This window comes from Cetorhinus maximus, chromosome 13 (genome assembly GCF_964194155.1).
Source record: "Cetorhinus maximus chromosome 13, sCetMax3.hap1.1, whole genome shotgun sequence".
NCBI lineage: Eukaryota > Metazoa > Chordata > Chondrichthyes > Lamniformes > Cetorhinidae > Cetorhinus > Cetorhinus maximus.
The window spans coordinates 39,516,533-39,543,669 of NC_135891.1; the positions used below are offsets into that span (position 1 = coordinate 39,516,533).

The following is a 27,137-nucleotide window of genomic DNA, read 5'->3' on the forward strand; positions in this document are numbered from 1 at the left end:
AGTGGAGTGCTCTGTACCTTTAAGAGAATGTAGTTAGTTGACCATGTGGCTGTATGGACCAATTGCCACACAGCAGGTAACTGGAAGTCTAGAGCTGGAGGTGAATGAAGAAGCACACATGGTATTAGTGCTCTGTTCTTAGTTCCAATAAACGACCAGTCTTTGTTCAGTTAATTGGTCTCTCTGCCTACATTGTTTCAAGCACCAACTAATGTGCTAATTTTAAGGGTGCAGCTAACGTTTGCCGGACAAAGCAACAAAGCCAAAAACAAAAAACTGGCGACGAGGGAAAACCGGACCAATTGACAGCAATCAAGCAAGCTGCAGTAAGACAGCTACCTTACTTTGCCATTGCCTTGGAAGCTGTTTGAAAGTGCAGTCTCCTTAGTCATCGAGTATGCTGTGGTTTGGGCATCTTGAACCATTTGACCCTGTTTCTGATGACTGGTCTCATTATATCGAACATCTAGCGTTCCTCTTTACCGCCGACAACATCGCAGGAGAGGACAAGAAGAGGGTGATTTTTTTTGTCCACACACGAGAGCAAAATGTATGGGCTGATCCACAGCCTCACGTCACCAAACACCCCCGATACGAAGATTTTCGATGAGTTAGTAAACATTGTAAAAAATACACCTGAAGCCAAAGCCCTCAGTCACTGTGCAGCGTTTTAAATTCAATTCGACAAATAGGCTTCCAGGACAGACTATCGCTGGCTATGTAGCTGCTTTAAAGGAATTAATGGAATATTTTGAGTTCAGAACTTCAATTAATGACACGTTGAGAGGCTGATATGCGGAATCAGGAACAATGCTATTCAAAAGCGATTGCTATCTGAAACTAACCTAGGCGCCAGTAAAGCATTAGAATTGGCGACAGCCATGGAAAATGCTGTTAGATACTTAGAGGCAATAAAAGATACACAAAATGGCACCGTCCATCTTGTAGGGAGGGAAGGGCCGGTAACAAAAGGCTCAGAAACGTCGGTCTCCGCAGAAAGGCGGGGAATGCCCACTATGTACGGACCATTGAAGAACAGTACCACAGTGAAAACCCATGACATTAATGAGAGAAATGCATCCAGGCAGCCTGCAAGCGATCGACAGTTCAGAAATATCAAATGTTTTTTCTGCCTCCGCAATGGTCACATAATGCAGCACTGTAAAGATAGGCTGAGACAGCATTTTAAAAACAAGGGTAGAAATCGTGAAATCTGTCTCGTGAAGAACCAGAGGAAGCAGAATCTGACATCTATTCATTATACAACCTGAAAGTGGGTACAACTGAGCCAATCCAGGCAGTCATTAAAGTCAGTGAACAGCTCATCAAGATGGAGGTCGATACTGGGGCATCAATGTCTGTCATAGGAGAACATACATTCAGACACTTGAATAAAGGAGTCCATCCTTTAAGTTTGGAAAAATCGGACACTAAATTAAAAACATATACAGGCAAAGAAATAAGAGTGAAAGGGATATGTCAAACATGGTGCAGTATGGGAATCAGACTGCAAATTTACCCCTTATAGTAGTAGTTGGGGCAGGCGCCAGTTTAATTGGTCGCAAATGGCTCAAAAAGATTAAATTGCGATGGAACGAGAAAATTACAGGAATTGTTACAAAAATACACTTCCATTTTCAGTGATGAGCTAGGAAGGATTCGTGGGCTACAAGCCAAAATCCACGTAGACCCTAACACAACCCCCAGATTTATCAGAGCCAGACCAGTCCCTTATGCTCTAGGAGACAAGGTTGAGACTGAGATAAACAGGCTGGGGAAAGCTGGGTATCTTACAACCGGTGCACTTTTCCGAGTGGGCGGTACCCATAGCACCCATGCTGAAGCCAGACCAAAGTGTTCGCTTATGCGGTGACTATAAGTTAACTGTAAACAGAGTGGCCAAACTTGATAGACACCTGATACTGAAGATTGACGAATTATATTCAAAATTGGCAGGGGGCACCAAATATTCAAAACTCGAGATGAGCCATGTCTACCAGCGGATAGAGTTGGAAGAAGGCGCTAGGGAATTTGTGACCATCACATCTGTTCACATCCAGAAGTGGGTACTGATACTGGCTGCTTACAAATCCATTTTTATTCACCGATCAGGAAGCCAGATCGCACATGCTGAAATGCTGAGCCGCCTCCCTCTCCCAGATAAAAACGTGAAGGTTCCAATACCCCAGGAATTTGTCTTAGTGCTAAATCTTTTGGATTCCCCCCCTGTCCATGCCAAACAAACCTGAGAGTGGACAAGCCGAGATCCACTTTATTTCATGTCCGGGAGCAGGGCTTGAATGAATAGTCAGGTGAGCCAAAGTCTGATGACATGAAGCCTTATTTCAATCGCAGATATGAGCTCACCTGCCAGGATGGCATATTGCTCTGGGGAGCGAGGGTTATCCTGCCCCCGAGAGGGTGAAGGCCATTACTAACCAAATTACATAGTGCTCACCCTGGCATTAGTAGGACGAAGATGCTCACGCGCAGCTTCTTGTGGTGGCCAGGGATGGAAGCAGACATAAAAACCTTAGTCAAAAGTTGTCTTTAATGCCAGCAGGTACAAAAGCTCCCTCCCTTAGCTCCATTGCACCCCTGTTGAATGGCTGGGGCAGCCATGGGTGCGCTTCCACGTCGATTATGTGGGGCCCTTCTTTTTTTTAAAAATTCATTCACAGGATGTGGTCTTCGCTGGCTGGGCTAGCATTTATTGCATATCTCTAGTTGCCCTTGAGAAGGTGGTGGTGAGCTGCCTTCTTGAACCGCTGCAGTCCATGTGGTGTTGGTATACCCACAGTGCTGTTAGGAAGGGCACAATGTTCCTTGTACTAATAGATGCCCATTTCAAGTGGGTGGATGTCTATGAAGTCCAGTCACCCACGTCTGCTGCCACCATAGACTGTGACAGAGTTTTGCAGTGCACGGGTTACCAGAGGTGCTTGTGTCAGACAATGGGACTGCATTTACCAGCAGGGAGTTCCACAGGTTTGCAACCCTTAACGGAATAACTCATATTAAAACCTCGCCTTACCACCCCACCTCTAAAGGCTTGGCTGAGCAGGCAGTCCAAACCTTTAAGTCCGGGATGAAAAAGCTGGATATGGATTCCATCAGCACCAGATTGTAATGGTCCCTGTTTGCATACCAGACGACGCCACACACAACCACTGGTATTGCCCCCGCTGAAATACTAATGAAGAGATGTCTCTGCACCAGTCTAACACTTATCAGGCCGAATTTAGAGGGAAGGTTGGAGGGAAGCCAAGAGGCCCAGGTGGCCAGACGTGATGGCCATAATCATTAAAGAAATTTCACAGTGGGAGACACAATTCTCGTGAAGAACTTTGGAGATCAGCCCAATTGGCTCTTAGGCGAAGTGAGTGCCATGACAGGACCTCTCTCCTATAATGTGTTGGTAAACGGCCGAATAATTAGGCGACACGTGGATCATCTCCAGAGAAGAGAGACAGTCTCACAAGAAGGGATACCATCATCATTTGTGTTTGAGTGGAAGAAATGCCACATGATTTGGAAATACCTGTGGGGCCTGTTAGACCCAACAAACTTGCCCACTTCCACTGAAGAGCCTGGTGGGCAGTTGACCTCTGAGAAGGGGGTCTCTGAAAAACCAGCCGAGGCCGTTGTGCTACGAAGCTCGACACGTCTGAGGAAGTCTCCTGAGAGACTTGACTTGTAAATAGTTATTCATGTAAATAATTGGGATGTTGTGATGCTCGTCAATTGTACTTTCAAGTGAAGTGGGGGGGAATGTGGTAAAGTGGAGCGCTGTGTACCTTTAATAGAATGTAGCGAGCTGACCATGTAACTGTATTGACCAAGTGCTACACAGCAGGGGCTTCTTGGGTAACTGGAAGTCTAGAGCTGGAGGTGATCGAAGAAGCACACATGGTGTTAGTGCTCTGTTCTTATTACCAATAAACCACCAGTGTTTGTTTAATCGGTCTCTCTGCCTATATTGTTTCAAGCACCAACTAATGTGTTAATAATCAAGCTAGATTCGTCGGACTAAGCAAACCGAATAACCAAAAACATAAAACTAGGCGTGCATGAGCAAGTAGCAGACATTCCTTCCTAAAGTTTCCCTCTCCAGTTTCCAGGAGATTTTTTTTCAATCTGTAGTTTCTTTAGAACAGCTCCTGTTCCACTGCTATCACTTTACTGGTGGTGCAGCATAAATATCATTTCCGTATGAACAGCAAAGGAAATTTCAGACCTCAATTTTTCTTAAAAAAATGGAACAAGTATATGCTCTACAGTTACTGCCCCATAGTCCAAGTACATGCACCAACTATGACAGACACCAAGGAGAAAATGTTCTGTGAGTCCTCAGCCAGAGTTGCTCTGGCAACTAAAATGGGTGGGTAGATGGACTAGGAATGTATCTTGCAAATCAATTTCTGCTTTCTCCCCTTGGGCATGTACCCACCCTTCATTTGCATTATCTCACAGTAATCCGTGTCTGAACAGTCTGGGGAATTAAATCTAGAATATATCCATTATTAGAATATACTTTGTCACAGGTTCCTATTTCCTAACAATAAAGCAAAAGGACACCAACATGTACCAAGGCCGGGATTTTCCGGCCTCGCTGTGGGTGAGGCGGCGCCCCAGCCAGAATTCCATTGACTTGCAGCGGGACCAGAAGATCCCAGCGGTTGGTGGGTGCAGAAAGTCCCACCCTTTGTGTTACACTTTGTACCTTTATTTTACAGCAAGACAATTTTAAGGGGAGTCCAGGATCATGAAAGGAGGAGCCCAACTTGGCAGGTGCTACATTTTAGTGTTTTAATGCTCCATGTCACAGGACTCCCTGCGTATTTTCTGCCTATCTCAGCTATGCCATGTGGCATTAAGCAGAAAATGCATTCCCCTGCTGGGAAGGGGGAAGGGCGGGGGGGGCAATAAACCGAGGTCAGGTCATGTAGCAGCAATGTTGCAAACCTTCTGACATCCTGATCAACATTCATCTCGCAGTGGCCTGCTCAATGGGCAATGGTGCAGTGTGACCTTGAACTGGAACCAAGTAAAATACTTTAAGAGAAAAATATATATTCATTGAACAAACACTACATCAAACTGTGAAATTCTCATTGAGCTTCCCTAACTTATTTAGAGGACAAGTCTGCTTACACATGACTAGCTCCCATGAACCCTTCTTCATAAGAAATGTAGAGTCTGATGACAGAAAGTCTCATAACTTTAAGTTATTGAAGTGGCATGTCAGTATTTATTGATGTACCGACAGTTCCTTGAGTGTCCCGTTTGAAATATAGCAGCCTGAGAGGAGAGAAAGTTGTACATTGAGTTTGCTGAAAACCTAATAAAGCATTAAGTTACTGAAGTGACAAATTAACCATTCAGGGATGGACAGCAATACAGAGTGTTGTATGTGACGGCATGAAAGTTGATATAAGGATGAGTCTGCAGGTTCAGCTGGTTAGTCAAGCTGTTCATCCTCGTTCATAACCTACTGAACAATGGTAAATTTATTACTGCATTTTGACAGAAGAACTTATATTTACATATATTCATTGTGCACTGCTGCTGTTGGAGATGGCAATCTAAAATGGCAGCCTCATTAATGTTGTCTGTTACACTGTGGGTAATGTTTTTAAATGTACAAAACACACAACGGCATTAACAAATTCAGTATTCATTGCCTCTGATGTTGCTCCCAATTGGTAATGAACAAGTGTGCTTCCAATTTATGAACATCTATCAGAAGTCAAGAAATTTATATTCAGGAAGACATCATGATAAATCTAAACTCTCCCATCTTCTGTAATGATATATTATTGTTAAATAATTTTAGTGGTGGTGTCCATAAGTAAAATGTTCATGATCTTATTCCACGTTTAGATGAAAGAAATTGACTCTCAAAGTAGTGGTGCACAGTATTGTCTGAACACTCCCTTTACTTAGGATTTTCAGTTCAATCATTCCCACTATCAGCCTCCATTTGATAAGGCAAAGTGTTACTTTAATTACAATTGAATTGCAACAAATATGTAAATTTATGTAAATCAATTCTTAAAACGCTTCCTTTTCCATATCATTTCCTCACAGAAGCACCTAACTTCATTACGTTTTTCCACTTGTGCACACATTTCTGAAGATTAGTATTTTCACAGTCCAAACACATTTTCCATTGTTACTCGGGTGAGAAAAGATTAAACACACCTACCAGTTTGCGTTCCAATATCAAACTATTGGCAAAAGACGTTAGAACACAGGCTGAACTGAAGCAAGTATCTGAGGCCATTAGTAAAGGAGCAGATTTTCCAAAGGCTAAAAGAACTCAAGATATCGGAGGCTGGAATTTCTTTTTTATTGCCGTGGTACAATGTACAAAGGGGAATCAGGCAGATAGGAACAAATGCCAGAGGCAGTACATTACATTTAAATACATTTAAAGTTTCCTTAAGTTTAACTAAATGGAAGGAAACCTGTGCAAATTTAGAAACAGGGAGTTCAATCCTCCCTGTATGATGATCGTCTCAGCAGTGTAAGAAAATCAGGATATTGCTTCTGGCACTTGGTCCCACCTGCCCGGGTGTTTCAAAGGAATGCAAACTGACAAATATATCCTTTCCCATCTTTTGAATTTTTTGTCTTTTTAATGAAAACATCTTATTCTGATCTAGTTTTTACTTGCCTCCTCCATCCAATACCAATTTTGGATGAGGAAGCAGCTTTTATTTTGAAATTGCTCATTTGACTGAATAAACACCTTTACTAAGATGCCAGGTTCCAAGTATATGGCAAGGATGTAAAAATTGATGTAGTTGTATCCTGGACACGATCAGCTCAATCTCTGATGTGTAAAACGGTGTCAAAGAGGGAGAGTCACAGCTCGATGAACATGTTCACTGTCTGCCCCCTGAAGACATGCCCAGGCCAGTAAACTCATTCACAGCATTCTCAGAGCCTAAAGTGCTTTTTATTTTGCAATTTTCTTTTTGTGGCTCTATTTTCGTCCCTTAAGAACTTTGAAAGGAAATGTGATTTTTTTTTTTCCGTAAAGCTAAACATTAGGTAACCATCTTGATTAAATGTTTTCCCGCATCTTAATGTGAAAATGTAATTCCTTTATTATTCAATAGCTTCCTAGTGACTTGATCCCATCAGTGCACCAGCTTGTGTGTTTGCAAACCAAAAGCATAACATTTAATGGGGTGCCTCATTTAATTAACATTCGCCACTCACAAATTGGGGATTAACTTGGTCCTGGAATATAAATTTTCCTCTGTTCCCCATTGTGTGTGATCATTTTTTATCAACATCTGTAATTTGTAGATTTGTGGTAAAAATTTGACTAGTTTCCAAATTGGGCACCCAGTCAATGAGAGGATTGCTTCCTGCACAGGTCCATATTGGGTTAATTTGGCATCAGGCCCCATTTGCAAGGGAACAGTCCAGCTGTGGACACCAATCAGGCATCCTGATGCCACATCCCAATCAGGGCCTGGTGAATTTTGGGCGGATGGTGACTTGGCCGCTAGATAGGTTGCAGGGGTGGGGGCTGAGTTTTTGTGAAGAGGTTGGAGGCAAAGTCAGGGTGGTTACAAGCACAGGCCAGCAACAGTATTTGTGGAACCAGTTTTGTGGCCATTTCTGGAGTTGCCTCCAATGGTCCCTTTAAGGATCAGTGGTTAGGCTGTACTGGACTCGTATAACTAGACTGAGCTTGAACAGCAACATTTTCACCCATCTCTGTTTGAATTTTTCAATAGGATCCTACAACTGATATCTGGATCTAGAAGTACACATGTAACATGTAGGACGCTAGTTTCAGGCAGGCATGCATAATATCCAAAAGGCATTTGCTTCCAATATGGTAACAAACACACTTGCAGGGCACATTAACTGTGGAAGTTACTGCCCAAACTTTGACCCTTTCATTCATTTTAAACCAAAAATAAGCAAATCAAGTTGAATTTCTCCACCTTAAAGATCTTTTGCATTGCTCTTTCCACTCCATTCAACTCAGTATGTGCCTTCTAATTAGAAGACACAAGAAATGTAAAGATATTAATGCAAAAATCATTCTCGTTCTCTAAATATCACACCATAGCCCCAATTTTGCAAGAAAGGCAAGAATGTTTTTTTAAAATTCATTTGTGGGATGTGGGTGTCGCTGGCTAGGTCAGTATTTAATGCCCATCCCTAATTGCCCTTATAAAGGTGGTGGTAAGCTGCCTTCCTGAACTGTTGCAGCCCATGTAGTGTTGGTACACCTACAGTGCTGTTAGCAGGGGAGTTCCAGGATTTTGACCCTCTGACAGTGAAGGAACGGCAATATTTTTCCAAGTCAGGATGATGAGTGGCTTGGAAGGGAATGGTATTTCCATGTGTCTGCTGCCCTTGTCCTTCTGGATGGTAGTGGTCATGGATTTGGAAGGTGCTGCCTAAGGAGCCTTGGTAAGTCCCTGCAGTGCATCTTGTAGATAGTTGCTGCCATTGTGCATTGGTGGTAGAGGGAGTGAATGTTTGTGGATGGGGTGCCAATCAAGCAGGTTGCTTTGTCCTGGATGGTGTCAAGCTTCTTGAGTGTTGTTGGAGTTGCACTCATCCAGGCAAGTGGAGAGTATTCCATCACACCCCTGACTTGTGCCTTCTAAATGGTGGACAGTCTTTGGGGGCTCAGGAGCTGAGTTACTTGCCACAGGATTCCTAACCTCTGATCTGCTCTTGTAGACACAGTATTTATATGGCTAGTCCAGTTCAGTTTCAGGTCAATGGTAACTTCCTGGATTTTGACAAGGGGGATTCAGCAATGGTAATGCCATTGAATGTCAAGGGGTAATGGTTAGATTCTTTCTTTCTGGAGATGGTCATTGCCTGGCAGGTGTGGCGTGAATGTTACTTGCCATTTGTCCAGGTCTTGCTGCATTTGAACATGGACTGCTTCAGTATCTGAGGAATCATGAATGGTGCTGAACATTGTGTAATCGTCAGCGAACATCCCGCTTCTGACCTTACGATGGCGGGAGGGTCACTGATGCAGCAGCTGAAGGTGGTTGGGCCTAGGACACTACTCTGAGGAACTCCTTCAGTGATGTCCTGGAACTGAGATGATTGACCTCCAACAACCACAACCATCTTCCTTTGTGCTAGGTATGACTCCAGCCTGCAGAGAGTTTTCCCCCGATTCCCACTAACTTCAGTTCTGCTAGAGGTCCTTGATGCCACACTCGGTCAAATGCTGCCTTGATGTCAAGGGCAGCCACTCTCACCTCACCTCTGGAGTTCAGGTCTTTTGTCCATGTTTGAACCAAGGCTGTAGTGAGGGCAGGAGCTGAGTGGCCCTGGCGGAACACAAACCGTGTGTCAATGAACAGGTTGTTGCTGAGCAAGTGCCACTTGATAGCACTGTTGATGACCCCTTCCATCATTTTACTGATGATGGAGAGAAGACTGATGGGGCAGTAATTGACTGGGTTGGATTGGTCCTCCTTTTTGTGTACAGGACATACCTGGGCAATTTTCCACATTACCAGGAAGATGCCAGTGTTATAGCTTCTTGGAACAACTTGGCTAGGGCACGGCAAGTTCTGGGGCACAAGTCTTCAGTACTATTCCCAGAATGTGGTCAAGGCCCATAGCCTTAGCAGTATCCAGCATCTTCAGCCATTTCTTGATATCACACGAAGTGAATTGAATTGGCTGAAGACTGGCATCTGAGATGTTGGGGACCTCCAGAGGTGGCCAAGATGGATCATGTTCGGCACTTCTGGCTGAACATTGTTGAGAATGCTTCAGCCTTATCTTTTGCACTGATGTGCTGGGCTCCACCATCACTGAGGATGGGGATATTTGTGGAGCCTCCTCCTCCGTGAGTTGTTTGTCCACGACTGGATGTGGCAGGACTGCAGAGCTTAGATCTGATCTGTTGGTTGTGGAATTGCTTTGCTCTCTCTATCACTTGCTGCTTATGCTGTTTGACATGCAAGTAGTCCTGTGTTATAGCTTCACCAGGTTGACACCTCATTTTTAGGTATGCCTGGTGCTGCTTCTGGCATGCCCTCCTGCACTCTTCATTGAACCAAGGTTGATCTCCTGGCTTGGTGGTAATGGTAGAGTGGGGGATATGCCGGGCTATGAAGTTACAGATTGTGGTTGAGTGTAATTCTGCTGCTGCTGATGGCCCACAGCGCCTCATGGTTGCCTAGTTTTGAGTTGCTAGATCTATTCAAAATCTATCCCATTTAGCAAGGTGGTAGTGCCACACAACATGATGGGAGGCTATCCTCAATGTGAAGACGGGACTTCACCTCCACAAGGACTGTGCAGTGGTCACTCCCACCAGTACTGTCATGTACAGATGCATCTGCGGCAGGCAGGTTAGTGAGGATGAGGTCAAGTATGTTTCTCCCTCTTGTTGGTTCCCTCATCATTTGTTAGAAATCAGATAATCTGGTGGGGCAGAAGCGGGTCAAGGCATGTAGCTCAACATTAAAGAGCTAAGTGTGGCGGTGGCCAAAAGGTGGATTATTTATGCACAAGTGCATTGTACAAATATGTGAGCTACACTGCTCCTTTTATTTCTGAGGAATTGGAAGTGATAAGCCATGTGCATTAAAGAAGTTTGGCCTTACTTGGGAGTTATGATTAGCCTAAGTAGAGTGGAAGCTACACCGAGGGACCTGTCAATTGTGCTACTGCTGTCGTTCTAGTCCTTCCTGCTTGACTGCATATGAAGAAGTTGTTTGCCAACACCAGAGCCAAGGCAAAGGTGCGTGAGCTGCTCATTTTTTGCACTCATTTTTTTCTGGTGTCCATAACCTCTGTTTCAAGTGTTAGTTGGGAACTACCTCACCCTCTGGGAGGTACCATGTGAAGCTCTGTACACAATCATTATCATTTTGCACACATTATTTATTATGCCAAAGCTGCATGGCAAACATTCCTTGAATTGCATAGAAATTACAACATGGAATCAGGCCATTTGGCCAAATCAGTCCATACTGATGTTTATCCCCCTCATAAGTAACAGCTCCAATCCCTGCCTGCCCTTCCAAACCCCTTTATTCCCCTTTCCTTCTACCATCTAACAGATTCTCAAATATTGCTAACTCTAGTAGTGCATTCCACAGTCTCACAACACCATGTAAAAAAAGCTTATTTTGCTCTTTGTCCTCAATCCCTGTCACATAATCTTATATCTATGCCTTCTTGTTCTAAGTCTATCAGTCACTTGAAACAATCTGTTTTGATCTACCCTTGCCCATTCCTTTCTCATTTTAAACACCACTATCAAACCACTCTGTAACCTTCTCTGTTTTGATGAATACAGCCAGAATTTTCCAAGTCTTTCTTTTATTATTGTTTTCCATACCAGGCAGTATCTTATTGGTACCTGCTTTATCCCACAATGTAGCTCCAAATGCATGGAGTCCAAAAATGCACACAATACTCCAGCTGTGGCCTTACTAAGCTTTCATCTAGGTTCACCATTAAATCTCAATTTTTGTATTCTATAACCTCTCACCATAAAATCCAGTATTCCATGGGCAGAGTTTTCCCCTCGTCAGGCAGGCGCGGCGGGCGGGCCCAGGAATGGCCGCAAGACTGACTGCCGCCGACGATTGGGCTTCGACCGCGATTTCACACTAGGCTGACCAAATAACGGCCGGCCAGCATGAAAGACGTGCTAAGAGCAGGAGGAGCGCGAGCGCGGAAGTGTGCACATGCGTGGGGGAGTGCTCACTGACAGCTCCCTTAAGGCACAGAGCTGCCTCAGGGAGCTGAAGGGTTTTAAAATGAAAAATAAACTTTTTACATATGATATAAAACATGTCCCCACACGTGACTCAGTCACATGAAGAGGGACATGTAAAAAATGATTTAAAAATTTTATTGTTTTTTTAGCTACCGTTGGAAACCTCATCCTGCCCGTGGATGAGGTTTTGTTAAAAATGCAATGGCCGCCTGACCTATTCACCCACCCACCAACCGAATGGTTGAGCGTGTAGTGAAAAATGAGCTTAATTACTTATGGGCCTTCATTGGCCTCTTAATTATCAGCGGGTGGACTGCCGCCTCTCGTGCGCACCTGCCATCCGAAAGATCGCAATAGTGCGCGATGATGTCGTGACACTCGGCTGATGTCATCACACACTATTTCATTCCCGTTTGGGTCAGGCACATGGCCGCCCGCAGGACGAAAAACGCTGCCCCATGTTTTTTTTCTGGTCTGATCCAGTTGAGGTCCTGTCTAAAGCCTCTTTTAATCTTCACAAAATTGCTTAGATAATTCTCAACTTTTACGGCTGCAGTTTGTTCCCAACAAAGGTTTCTTAACATTCCAAGACCCTTTAATAAAAAAATCCAAAACTTTTCCTGCCACAAACGTCAAACTAACTGGCCTGTAATTATTTGGATTAGCTCCGACTCCCTTGCGGAAAATGGGGCCCGGATTTTCCCCACCCCAGAAATGGCCAAAAATTCTAAGTTCCCCGTCCCTGAACCCAGAAATTCCCATCTTCACAGGGGCGGGGCTGAAGTGAGGTTAGGGTTCACGCATATGTGACTCACAGACCCAGCTAGCCATTTAAAGCACCATCTACCTCCACTGAACCAGGGTTTTGGAAGAACAGGGAAGTGGAATCCAGAATGTGCAGAATAGAACAGTTAAGAGGAGGTCTCAATTTTATGGATGTGTATGGATAATCGGGGTACCACTTTGGGGAGGTAAGGTAAGATCCAGGGACACTTTTGTGAGAGGTAAGGCACCATTTGGGGTTTCTAAAAGTACTATTAACACTTTTAAGTGTTATTAACACTTTTAAGCACAAAATCATTGGAACTATCAAGCTCTCAAAGAACCTTCCAGCTGTCAAGGAACTGTCCAGCTATCAAGCAAATGATAAGGAGCTATCTAGCTGTCAAGAAGCTGTCAAAGCTATCCAGGATGTGTCAAAGCTGTCAAACCTTTCAAAGCTATCCAGGAAGCATCAAACCTGTCAAAGCTGTCAAATCCAGGAAGTGTAAAAGCTGTCAAGGAACTGTCCAAAGATATTAGATGAGTTGGCATGGAATGGGTAAGGGAAAAGTGTGGTGGGTGTGGGTCATGGGTTGGCATCAAGTTGGCATGGGGATATGCGGCAATGGGGGTTGCGTAGACATGCAGTAAGTTCACATAGGGGGTATAGGTGCCATGGGGGTGGATAGGAGGGCATGAGTTGGCACAGGTTGGCATGGATGGGGCATTGGGAGTGTGTGGGGGTGAGGGAGGTGAGGAATGAGGGCTGGAGGGATGCTTTTGTTTTATTATTATTTATTTATTTAAACATAATGTCAGGGCATAGATGCAGGCTTTGCATCCAGGCCACTTCCAAACCCGGCAGCCTGCACATTTGTCCCGTGGTCATGCGCCCCAACTCCTGTTTCAGCCCACCCACTCCCACCTGGAAAGCTGTGTGTGGACATTTTTAAAGCCAGGAAATCTCCCAAAATGACGAACTCGACCCGGGATGAAAATCTGGGCCTGGGTTTTGCATTGACTATTCTCTAGCCCTCAGTATATATCCAGCTTCAATTGAAACATGAAATATATTTCTTAGGGCCTCTATTATTTCTTCTCCATTTCCCTCAGGATCATAGGGTTTATCTACAAGAAGTGAGGGAAACTCCCTGCCATTGCTTACAAGCAATGGACTGGTCAGTTAACCTGAAGCTTAAGCTGAAAGAAGGGCATGCCCTACAGTAACTGCATGTCATCAGCCTGTCTGAGGGCTGCCTTTGAGTAGTCAGTTTCTTGAAGCTGTTGGCCGGCTTTGTTCAGCTTCTATAGGTTTGTAGGTTGACCTATAGGGTATGTTATAATTTGTTTGCATGTTTAGAGATTTCAGTACTTTGGCCTATTTTCCAGCATTACCCACACCTTTTTACAACTGTATTTTTAGAACAATTTGGTGGTGTTCTCATCTCTGAGTCAGAAGGTTGTGGGTTCAAGCCTCACTCCAGGGCTTAAGCACAAAAATTAAGACCGACAGTCCAGTGCAGCACTGTTAGAGTGCTGCTTTGTCAGGGGTGCTGTACTTCAGATGAGACATTAAAACCGAGGCCCTGTTTGCCTTCTCATGTCAGTTTATAAGATTCCATGGCACTATTTCAAAGGAAAGCAGGGGAGTTATCCCCAGTGTCCTCGCCAATACTTGTCCTTCAATCATCGCCAAAACAGATTATCTGATCATTATCGCCTTGCTATTTGTGAGAGCTTGCTGTGCGCAATTGACTGCTTTGTTTCCTATAATATGACTACACTTCAAATGTATCTAAATTGGCTGGAAACTGCTTTGAGAAGTCCGGTGGTCATGAAGGATGCTATATAAATGCAAATCTTCGTTCTTTACTGAGTTTATCTCAAACTCCATCTTTGCTTTCCCTGTTTTTTATTTTTATCATACCTATAGCTCCAATATGCCCTCTTCTTCAATTTGAGATTAAAATTTAGAACAATTACTTTTCTGTTCCTATTCAAGTCCTTGAACTGCCCACAGATTTCGTCTTCAAGTTTCCACCCACAGTTAGGGGTTCTGTGACACAACCCAGCTAATTAAACAATCCTCTTGATATCTTTATCTCCAACCAAATTGATTCTGTCTGAACCTCTTTTTGTGCACATCAGTTCTCCCTGAAAACTACCAACTGATTCCAGGGCAATTAGCAAAGGGGCAGTATTCTCTCGATTAAATAATGCTCAAGTCAGAAGGTTGCAGGTTCAAGCCCATCTCCAGAGATCTGAGCATGCAATCTAGTCTCATATTCCAATGCAGTGTGGGAGTGCTGAATTGTTGGAGGTGCATTATTTCGGATGAGAGATTTGGAGAAGTTATACTAAGTGAGTTTGTATTCAGGTTCCAATTTGAGCTGAGGAGGGATTTTGTAATTTAAAGGTAGTTGGGACCTATGCTTTAAGTGCTAAAGGGTCAATAAGTTAGCCAATGCAGGCTCTTCAGCTGCAACGCTGGTTTAGTTTGTGTTTAATCAGAAGATGCTATCTTGGTAAAGGATTTGAAGTCCACACTAGGCCAAGCCACCTGAAGGATCATTAAGGGGCTGATTGCCAATTAATTTGCTTGCTAATGCTCATTAAGCACAACATTTTAGTGGTTAGAGCCTCAAACAGCATCCTCTCCTAACAGCAACCAACTAAACAGAAGGAACATGTCATTGCTGACAATTTTGAGTGCTGCTGAAAGGCATACTCAGCTTTTACTGGAGGTTAGAGACGACTTTCACACACATCTGGAGACTTCCTGCAACTATTAATCAAGTCTTCACTAACGCTCGATCAACATTTATTTTGGAAGTTCTCTGAGGACTTCATCTGAAGAGAGTGAATGATGCACTACTCTACCTAATTGGAGACCTTACAGGATTCTCTAGGAGAAAGTGAGTGCTTGGTCAGGGGCATCTTGTTAGGGTTCCCCTTGATCTGGAGGAGGACTAGGAGGAGAACATAAGACCAAGCAGGGCGGCACATGCTGCACGAGAGAGGGACAGAGGGCAAAGGGAACAATGAGAGATTCTTGCCCACTGAGGATACAGGTCATCCCTTCTTGTCTGGACCTCCAAGACCACCAGTATTGTGTCTGTAAACCTATGCACCTTCTGACTTGGTCCAAGTGCCTACCTGAAACCTGCTGTTGTGTGGCAGTTGGAACACTCCACACAACCAGTAGAAGTGGGTGCATGGAGCCCATATTTCAATGCCTGAGTGCTAACCTACAGGTTTTAGTGCCACCAGGCCAGTTCAAATCATGAGAATTAGCAATTAGCCCCAAAATTGCAGCTAAAATCAGACCTTTAAATAAGTGTGTCTTATAAATACAGCACTCACTGAGCACTTTTTTCACCTTTTCACCAAAATAGCCACCAGTGTTTACAGAAAACAGGCAGTATCTGGAACATTCGCATCCATCAAGGCCCTTTCACGTTTTGTACAACTTGGGAGTTATCAAGAAATTTATGTATTTTTTGTGCAGTTCAGATCTTCTATTGATAAATCAACCAGTTTTGCATTTACCCTTTCCCCTTAATGTAGTTAGACAGCAGGTTCTGACAGAAGGCTGTGGATCTCTCCATGGAGGCAGTGAGTCTCTGTAATTCTCAGTTAATGGAAGTTAGTATAAACAAAACCTAAAAGTCATAGAAAGTATATAATGTAATGATTAAGAGCTGGAGGTAAAATTATCAGACCAATTTACTGCAAAATTAGGTAAATAAAGGGTTGGCTACTCTTCTAATGAGCTCAGCAACCGTAACATGAGATTTCCCACCGTGTTTACATCATGTTTTGTTTGTGAGTAACATTTGCTCTAATTTCTAAACAAAATACTCTGCAGCTAGAGCTCTCATTCCTGGCATCAGGACAATGACTCCGAGCTCCTCTCTCCAGCGTTTCTAACATAGATGTTTAACTGAGGCCCGTTAGACAGATATAAAAGATCCCAGGGCACTATCTGAAGAAGAATTGGGAGTTCTTCTCCTGTCCTAGCCAATATGTATCTCTTAATGGTATCAATAAAATGGTATCTCAATGCTGTTTGTTGGGCCTTGCTGACTTGCTCTGAGCAAATGGGCTGTAATGTTTCTGGGTACTAAAAAATTACAAGCTACATCTTATTTATTTACATTCAACTGAAGAAAAGTCTAAGGACTAATCTTGAAAACATAAAAGGCGCAAGACCAACTGTAACTGAAAGACACTAACATTTTGAATTTCTACGGCAGTTATATCTAATATTATTAAACAAAACCGATCAGCAATTAATAGATGCTGATTGGCAAATTCTTTATGGCAGTCTAAATTCGGCATTAGATATGTTACCATTCATCTACAACATCAATATGGGAAACCTAATATTGTGACCATTTTGAAAAATCAAACTGCTCTCATACATTAGCTCAATTACTACATTATTTTCAGAATAAAATCTCCTAAAATTAGCGCTCTTCCAGCAAGAATTAGCAATTTTAATGCAACTGATATATACCTTTTAACTATCAATAAATAGGATTATTTTCTGTTCTTAGTTTACCAGCATGAAAGGTAGTTTGAAATGCAGGAAGTAATAAAATTAAAGGGTGGACACTTACATGAAAAGATGCAATATCCTCACGATCCAGGGGTCTTGTGACATGCATTTTACCGGCAACCTGATCAATACTGAAGACCTCCATGGGTGGCTGATCTGCGCCAGGTCCAGTGATACTGTATCGGATCTGGATCTCCCTGTCTTTATCTGATCGAATCTGAAATTTAAACACATTGTGAAATGTTGACAGTTTATAAGAAGTACTATTTGGTGATGTAATTATCAGATGACTGTATTAAGTGACTACAGTGGAGTGGCAAATAAGTTTATATTACACAATAGCCAGAATTTTCCAGCCCTTTGTGCTGGTGAGATCTTCTAGTCCTGCTGATGTCAATGGCTCGCTGGCCCCGCCGTGGGGGAACCTGCCACAGGGGGAGGGTGGTGAGGTGGGGGGCTGGAAAATTGTGGCCAACTTTTTATTACACTGTTGAATCATTCACTGTGAAACAAAAAGTATTTCTTGGAAATAGTCCGTGTTATGACAATAAATTCACCAGCTGAATTGATTCTAAACATAATAAAATTTGTAAATAATAGATAAATTGACCAAAACATTGGTTTGGATTTTCACAAAGTTGTGGAGACTCGGCGACGTATCCGAAATGGCAGATGGACACCAGATCCGAAGTCCCCATACCCAGCAGAAACTATTTCCATCAATGGGATGGGGGGGCGGAAAGGGGTGGAGGGCCGGAAGGAATTGGGGCAGGACAGAACTCCTACATGTGGGAAACCTATACTCAGCAGTGCCATCTGAATTTAGTACTGAGTTCAAACTGACCCCGTTTTCACTGGAACAAGGGCCTTGCCCCACAGTGTGGGAGTTATGAATCTTTAGAGAAGTTGTAAACGGTCATGGAGAGCGGATAATATCTGTAGAACTGTCAAGCTGTCAAGTTATTTAAATGGCCAGCCCTTTAAAAATGATAATAAACTGCTTGACTGTGTCTGTGAATGTTGAAAAAAATCTGTACCAGCAATTTCAATAGCTGTTTATTAACATACCCTTAAATTGTGTCATTATAGCATTATTAATGCTTGACGTCCTTCCACAACCTATTATGAACACAGTGCGGGGGGGTGGCGACAGGGAAACAGTTAAATGTTCACAGCTTGATTGGCAGCTCGAAGAGGTTATTAAAGGATTAATGTCTTTGATGGGGTACTGAATAAAAGTATTTGTTTTTATAAGGGATTAAGTATTTGAGGGGATATAAATGTATAGAATGGGCTTTCATGAATGAGGGAGTTTTTTTTACATAAGTTTGCAATAGACAAATAGAACTTTGTTTTATTTCATCTCAGCATCACTCCTGAGCTCTGCCCATGGTGGATACTGGGTGATTTGGCAGGGAAGATATAAGGGCAAAGGGTCTCCTGGCATAGATCAGCTGCCCATGGAGGTATCAAAGGGCATGAATTGGCACCAAGTTGGCATATGAGCTATAAGGGGCCAATGGTTGGCATGGAGAGTATCAGAGGCCATTGGGGCATGCAGGCAACATGGGTTGGCATGAGTTGGCATGTATGGGTATGGGGAGTATGCGGGGTGGTGAGCGGATATGAGGGGTGAGGGCTAGAGGTCCTAAGAAAACAATTGGATTGAAGTCAGAGAAAACTGAGGCAGATCTTAAAAGCAGCCTGCCTCGGCACTTGGCAGCCCATGGCCACTTCCTTTCATGGGTAGGACTCCATCCTACACCTGACCCCCCTACAATGGATTCTGGCAGGTCTCAAAGATCCTGCAATTCAGGGAAATTTTTCCTGAGACAGTAATTTCCCCGATTTGGAGCACCCGCCTCGGGAACAGGAATTCAGGCCATTCATTCAACTGGAATATTCCACTCCCAATTCAGCCAGGAGTTGCTCTTTATTTTTAATGATATTACAAACTCTGTGTTTCAGTGCCAGCTGAACAATTTAGATCAGGTTATAAACTTTAATATTTTTAACTGTCTTTTAATCATGCTAATTACAAGTTCCATTATATAAATGGAAGAAGTCTTCCTGCCTCACGGCAAAGTATCTAATTTAGAAACAAGGAGAAAGGAAAATATTTCAAATAATTACTATTAAATAGTCATGCTTTAATATATAATGGATCTTAAACATTCCATCTTTCACCTCAAACATGAGCATAAACTGCTCATTGACATAAATAAAATGGAAATTAATATATTTACATCTATATCTATCTATAAAACTTGAGTATTGCTAAAAAAAAAGACATGCTGTAAAAACTTTCGGTTTTGCACTCATCAGGACAGGCATAAGATTGTCAAATTTGGTATTGTTGCATCTGTTCTGATAAATGCAAGATGCAAAGCTTTGACAGCATGTCTCTTTTTTCAGCAATGTTCAAATTTATGCCTATAAAGTCTCCTTTAAGGACCTTCAGTATTGTGAAATGTGTATGAAGAAACTCTTTTGTAATTTTTGTATTTTTCCCTTTAGGTTGGAATCTTGTGGAGGAGATAGGGGTTTCAGCCACCGGCTAGAGAGCTGGCAAGTGCCCCACTTTGTCTCTTTTCAGGAAGGCCTACTACATCTTTTTCTACCCAGGTACTTGACTGGCCAGCAATGGGCCTGCCCCCAGGATCAAGGACCCCATGGGCGGAAGTCTAGCCCACCAAGAGCTGCTAGCCAATCAGAGACAAACTGCTCTATTGACCAGCAGTGCCACCGGGGAGGCAGTGGCTGCTGCTGGTAAAACACCCACCTGAAGTGGAGGATTGTTTCTGGTTCCCAGGCCAGAGGTGAGTGATGGCGGAGGGGTTCGTAGGGTGGGGGTCACAGAGGTTGAGGGGAGGCAGCAAGGGCAGGGGAGCTGGCTCTTAGCAGGCATCCCATCTTGATGCCAGGTCAATCGATCAAACACCAAGTGCCTTTGAATGAGGGACCCACACCCCCGAGCCTGTAAGCAACCCCGTGTGGGTTTGCTTGTCGTGCACCATGCATGGCACCAATCATGGGTTCATACAGTGGCTGCTGGTCGAGGCCTTTAAGTGGGCATTAATTCCCCACTTAAGGGCCCCAATTGCTGGTAAGGCAGGAATGTCGTCCATAGGCCTTCCATCACAGACTTAATTGGGGCTGAGGCAAGAATGTGGCTCACCTGTCACTCTCCCACCTGGTTAAACGCCCCTGACCCCCACCAAACTTGCCAAGGGGGAAGAGCACAAGATTCCACCCATAGACCTGTAGAACAGGCAGAGTGTTGAGATAAGGTTTATTCTTTCACCTTTTCTAGCTTAGACTCATGTTGTTCGCTCTCTGCCAAAAATAAAATTAGTTTGGTCAGGCTCAACCCTCTCCCGAGAAGGTACAAGTTCACAGCACAGACCAAAGACCTCTGATGTGGTAAAGAGAAATTCACACTGATCCAGTAGGGAAGGTACTTTTGGGGTTGAGTTCAAAACCTGGTCCTGGGGCAGAGTGGAACTATTGCATTGAACGCATCCTATACTTTGGAGCGGTCAAGGTTAAAATTGTATGCAAATTATGCAAAAATGTTTAATTTTTCCAAGATGAATATCTCTCATTTTGTTCAGCCCAAATGATTTTGTTCAATTATTTTTGAACATACAGAACACATTAAAATATGGTTTGGAAGATCACAAGTTGGGTAAAACATTACTCCAATAAACTTTAATGAGTGTGTATTGATCAGTAAGATATGAGAATTTGTAATTAGTCTATAGCAACATATTTTCATTATTAAAGTACACTATTGTTTACAACAGTTACTCAGTATCTAATAGCTTCTTACATCTGTAACACTTAATGGAACTTATTTGACCATTTGTCCTTTAAGAGATGTTTGCCATAAAAAAATGCACTTCCTTAACAATTGTCCTTGTAACTGCATTTTCAAAGTCAGGTTGAAGAACCACAGATATAAGATCTTCAGATAAAGTACATTGTCTCCTTCCTCCTCAGTGATTTTGGTTTAGATCAAGCTGAAATTAATGGGGTTTTTGAAAGACCTTTGCCACTATTGCTTGTATGAAACAGGCACATAAGGAAGTGCAACCAAAACAAATGGTTTTTAAAAAAGCATCAATAGGATAGAACAAACCTGCTTTGTTCTATGTTGTGCTTATATGGACCAGCTTGTTATGCATTCATAGTCTATATTATCACTTAAATCTATCATTTGAATATTTCATGTTACAGCACTGTTGTTTAGTTCTCCCTGGTAACAAACTTATTTAAATTTCTCAAACAATGGTCTGTTTTTTGCTGAAAAGTGAGGGTGTCTGCTTGGTGCATTCCGTTACTCATTGGCAAATTGGGCAGCAACATGTGCCGAGGAAGAGCTACCCCATGAATTACAAGTCACCACAAGTTGTTGAACGATTTGTAATGCTCCGCCGTTAGCTTCATGAAAATAACATCTCACCCTTAACCTCCCTGTGATTTCCATGAATTGCTGTGTATGCACCTGAATTGCCCACTAAACTCACCACAAAGTCAAGTCTAGTAATTAATAGTGCAAGTATCTTTAACTATATGATAATTGTTCATGATGCCAATAACCTCTCTGGACATTATCAGCTTGCATTTCCAGAAACTTTGTAGGCAAAAATGTTTATTGCCTAAACCAACTAACAGGACCTGAAGCAAGATGCTGCCTCCAGCAAAATCTGTGTAATATTGGAGTTTACTTGCTGTATCCAAGATGGTTGAGCAATAATAGAAGAGGTGGTTCTGATGTTTTTCTTTTAATTGATTGATATGCTTTGTCAGCACAAAGTATGGCAGGCACATTAAAAATAGCGTGGCTTAAAAAATAAATGACCAGGCTTTCCAGCTGTAATCCAGCAAACCCAACTGACACTGCACTTATGGAGACCAACGGATGATGGAAATCACACACACACAAACAGTGACACACACACAGTGACGTACACACACTCAGTGACGTACACACACACAGTGACGTACACACACACACAGTGACGTACACACACACAGTGACGTACACACACACACACACACAGTGACGTACACACACACACACACACAGTAACGTACACACACATACACAGTGACACACACACATACACAGTGACGTACACACACACTCACAAAGAGGGAGAGACAAAGAGAGAATTTTTCTCTGAAGCACAGTTGCTCTCATGCATAAACTGCAAGTGCAGCATTTTTAGGAGGGAAGGTTATAAATTGAAAAATTGCATGCAAATGTAAATCTTGGAGCATCCATTTTGTCTGTGTATTTGTAGGTATGCCTATATGTTTCCCATTTTATCCATGGACCTGTTCCACTATTTCTTTTCCTCAGTTCATTCTGCACTAAACTCTTCTTTCTTGACTGTAGTGAGTTTATGTTGGGTGTGGTTCTGAAAGCGCAGATATCCACTGGTATCTCACCCTAGTGTGACCTTAACAATGACTGCAGCCCAAACCATCTTTTGGTGCTTCAACAATGACCTTACTTCCATCATAAGGTCAGGGAGTGGGACTGTTGACCGATGATCCAGTGTTCAGCTCCAATCTCAACGCCTTGGAAAACGTAGCAACTCATGCCAGCTTGCAGCAGGATCTGAATGACACACTGACAGATGGCAGGTAACAACTGCACTGCATTAATGCCTATCTCAAACATGCAAAAGCTGACCCCTCTCTCTTTGACCCTTAATGGAAGCACCATTGTCAAATCCCCACCTTCAACAGCCTGACAGATAAATTTTACTAGAATCAGAAAAGCTGGAGCTTTACCTGTTGCTTGGGCGCTGCTCAATGCCCAACAGGCAGGCCTAAATATGCTGCTTCCACTCACTTACAAAAAGTGGCAAAAGGCTCCCACAACAATGTGTTCAAACAGAAGGCATATTTTGAATGACGCCACATTCGTTACAATAACCGGAACCAGTCTTTATACCATCAGAATGAAATCTGTGCACCTTAATGTGAAGCCTGGTATTGCAGCTGGCTATAATACATACCCAGAGGTTTTGAAGAACCTAATCGACAAGTTTATTATTAACTATCACTTTTCTTCACTCAAATGGTCCTTGATGGTTGCATTCCAGCAATATGGTGCCGAGCAAAGATTGTTGACCAACTTAAGGTAGACCAGCACCTGCAGGTACTTGCACGCTGCTGACTAATCTCCCTCAATGGGCAGAATTGTCCCAAGTTTGCACAAAGTGTTGTAGCGGACGGGAAAAAAGTCATTTTACCCACTGGCCACAAGGGCGGGTTTTCACGCTGTACCGTCTTATTCCCGCCTCATTGATTATGCATCCACAGGAAACATGCCGTTTTGCTGGTGGGCTGCCTCCAATTTGACTGCAACACCACTACCTTGCCGCTCCCAATTTTTATTGAAAGTTCGTGACCTTGTAATGCAAGGGTGGTCGAATTCACCCGTGTCTGAAGAGATGAGACTATTCCATGCCCGAAAAAGAGTTGTCAAGCTGGAATCTTGTTGTGGGGATCGAGAGCTGTCATCCCTTTGCAAGGAAGAGAACCACTCTTGAAAGAGCTTCACAGTGCATATCTAGGCATATTGAAGATGAAAATGCTTGCCCAAAGCTATGTGTGATGGCCAGCCATAGACAGTGACATTGAAAGCATGGTCAAGCACTGTTTCCAGTCTCAGCAACAACAGGAGTTGCCTGTTTCAGCTCCAATGCATCTGTGGGAGTGGGCTGGTCGACCCTGGGTTAGGCTACATATTGATGATGTAGGGCCATTCTTAGGTGCCATGTTTTTATTGATCGTAGATGCGCATTCTAAATGGATGTATGTGAATGAAGTCAGATCACGGCAACAAGCGCAACTATTGAAAAGCTGCGTCAATCTTTCAGTATATATGGCCTACCAAAAGTCATCGTTTCGGATAAGGGTAGTCTTTACCAGTACAGAATTTCAGAGATTCATGAGTTTAAATGAAATCAGACATACTAAAACAGCACCATATCATCCCTCATCAAATGGGTTTGCTGAAAGAGCTGTGCAAACTTTCAAATCAGGAATGAAGAGGTTATCTGAAGGTGCCTTAACTTCAACTTTCCTACTTTCTTAATTATTGTACGATGCCTCATTCAACTGCGGGTTTAATGCCATCTGAATTATTGAATGAAACCCTGTCGATGTACAAGGTTAAGTCTGGTGTTTCCAAACTTCAAGGGGAAGGTAGAGAAGAATTAGAGTAATCAAAAAATCATAGCAAAGCTTGAAGATTTTCTGTAGGAGATACAGCTTCCGCGCGGAATTTTGGGAGTGGACCTTACTGGGTTCCTGGTACAATTGTCTCAGAAACTGGTCCCTTGTCCTTCCAGGCGGAAGTGGAAGATCAAATTGTTTGAAAACATATAGATGATCTTAGGAATAGAGAGACATTCCAACAACCAGCTATTCCACCTGTGATTAACGTCAAACCATAATCCCTAAAGTGACAGATTGACCTAGAATAGACAAATCTGATGTCTCTGTAGAATTGCCAAACCCTGAACTGCCACTTTCTAATGATGTATCTGATGCTGCAGTTCCTGATCATGTCAATCCAGTGGAAGAACCTCCAGTGGTAGAGCTACACCACGCTAACCAAATAAGGAAACCACCTCCGAGACTTAATCTTTAATCACCTGACTTGTATATATGTTTATGTTGTGGGTTATTTAAATGTTCTCTGTAAATAGGAAGTGTAAAAAAACTAATTGAAGGTATAGCCTTTCCTACTGCCTATCGGGGTCACATGATTGTTCTTGGAGACTCTGACCAATGAGCCCTGAGTGCGAGTAATCCGGGGGCGGCGCTTTCTACCCGAGGACCTGGTTCAAGAATGCAGCTTTTCAACAGCTCTCTGTAATAAAGTTATCTGTTTCAAGTAGAAACCTGTCCGGTACGTCAAGTCATTACAGTACCTCTCCACTTTATGCCCATCGCCTCTCATACTCTCCTAATCAGTCACAGAACATTGCATTCTCACTCGTGTTTGTTCTCTGTACACTAAGCTGGCAGATATTCAACTTCATGCTACAATGTATCTTATGTCTCCTTTCCTCCCATATTTACTAGACCTGTGCAACATTTTTGATTGAAACTCGATTGAAACATATAAGATCCTGATGGGTCTTGACAAGGTGGATGTGAAGAGGATGCTTCCTCTTGCGGGGAGAATCTAGAACTTGGGGTCACTATTTAAAAATGTGGGGTCGCCCATTTAAAACAGAGATAAGGAGAATTTCTTTCTCTCAGAGGGTCGAGTGTCTTGGGAATTCTCTTCCTCAAAAGGTGGTGGAAGCAGAGTCTTTGCATATTTTTAAGGCAGAGCTAGATAGATTCTTGATAAGCAAAGGGGGGGGGGAGTTGAATGGTTATAGGGGGTAGGTGGGAGTGTGGAGTTGAGGTTACAATCAGATCAGCCATGATCTTATTAAATAGCTGAGCAGGCTCGAGGGGCTGAGTGGCCTACTCCAGCTCCTAATTTGTATGTTTGTATGTAACATGGCTGCTTATCGCCATCATCCAGATGCACCAGCAAAATTGGTGAATCAGGTTGGCAATTCGCTCTGACCTGTTCTTTCCGTCATTTTGGTCAAATTTTCTTGATTCATTTGATTTTGCCTGGGAGTGCTCAACACAGAGTGCAGCTCAAAAATGAAATTTGTTTTAATTATATTCCTCATTTCATGAATAACCACGTAACTCTGTTAGCATTCAAAAAAAATCCGCTGCTTAATAATCAGTTAAATAAAAGCCATCATATTTGCAATTATATAATTTCAATGAGTGTCAGCTTAGTTCTATTGTTCGCACTCTTGCCTCTGTTAGAAAGTTATGGGTTCAAGGTCCAATCCATATTATAAGAGTAGATGCTTCTGTGAAGCTCTGAGGGAATACCGTATTGTCACAAATATTTTGGGTGAGATATTAAATTGCAGTTCCACCTGCTTGTATAATTTGAAGTAAAGGTTCCAATGACACAATTCAAAGAAGGGAAATAATTTCTTCTGGTGTCCTAACCTAAAAGACCAACATCACCAGAAACAAATGATCCTGCTTATTCAATATTTATGAAATCTTGTTGGTTACAAATTGGCTGCTGTATTTACCTACATGACAACACTGTTTACACTTCAAGAATAATTCATGGAATGGAAAGTGCTTTGAGGACTATCTATATTTAATTTTGTCTTTGTAGCTTTTTAGTTAGAATTTGTTTGTTCTTATTCCCTACCCAATATAAGAAATAGGAGCAAGATATTAAAACATCAGACATAAATAATAAAATTTTCAGTGCCATGCTATCCTGACTGTGTTGGCACTGATAGCAGAGTCTGGCATGCCCTAGAAAATGCCTGAAGCATGCCAGTGATGTCATTACACTGCCAGCTTGCTATGATTTATAGCATTCGATTTCTTGTTGAAACAAACATTTTTCGTCCAGCTGTTACCAAGGTCTAGTGATTTTATGTAGTTTTCAATAAAATTCAAATCATTTTTAAAGAGCCATTAAAATAAATCACAGGGAGAGTCTTGTCAGCTTCTGTGGTGTCTAGGGGTGCAATGACATCACCAGCAGTTAAAGCTTAAGGCACTTCCATAGAGGAGCAAGTCATTCAACTAACAGGAGTAGAACTTGTGTTTAATAGAAAAATACCAAATTAAATACATTTAATTGACCCAAAATTCAAGAATGCACTCTTACATTAATTGTTACATCAGGATGAAAAGATACACCTAGCACTATTGATTTTAAAGACTTCAACTAGGCCGGAATCCAATCAAACCAGGTTCACATAAATGCTCCAATCTGAATCCCTGCTGGTTTCTGGCTCCATCAGTGTCACAGGCTGTACAGTACTGTTTGCTCCTGGTAGGGCCAACTGGGATGGCAAGAGGGTGGGGAGGGGAAGATGCCAGATAAAATGCAGTCCAAAAAGTCTTCAACATCAGAACTGGCAAAGGAAGACTGTGGATCTCATCAGCTGCGAAGATGGAAGAAGGCTACAGCGGCAAGGTGGTCCTGGT

At 42.7% G+C, this 27,137-nt stretch overlaps 1 protein-coding gene across 1 annotated transcript in view; it reads right to left on the reverse strand.

The window, feature by feature from the left end:
- Nucleotides 1–27,137, reverse strand: part of LOC144688569 (cadherin-4-like) — a 732,621-nt gene that overhangs the window by 127,370 nt on the left and 578,114 nt on the right. The window contains exon 5 of the mRNA XM_078555304.1: nucleotides 17,131–17,286. Within this exon, the coding sequence (XP_078411430.1) occupies nucleotides 17,131–17,286 (156 nt within the window). The remainder of the gene's footprint in view (nucleotides 1–17,130; nucleotides 17,287–27,137) is intronic.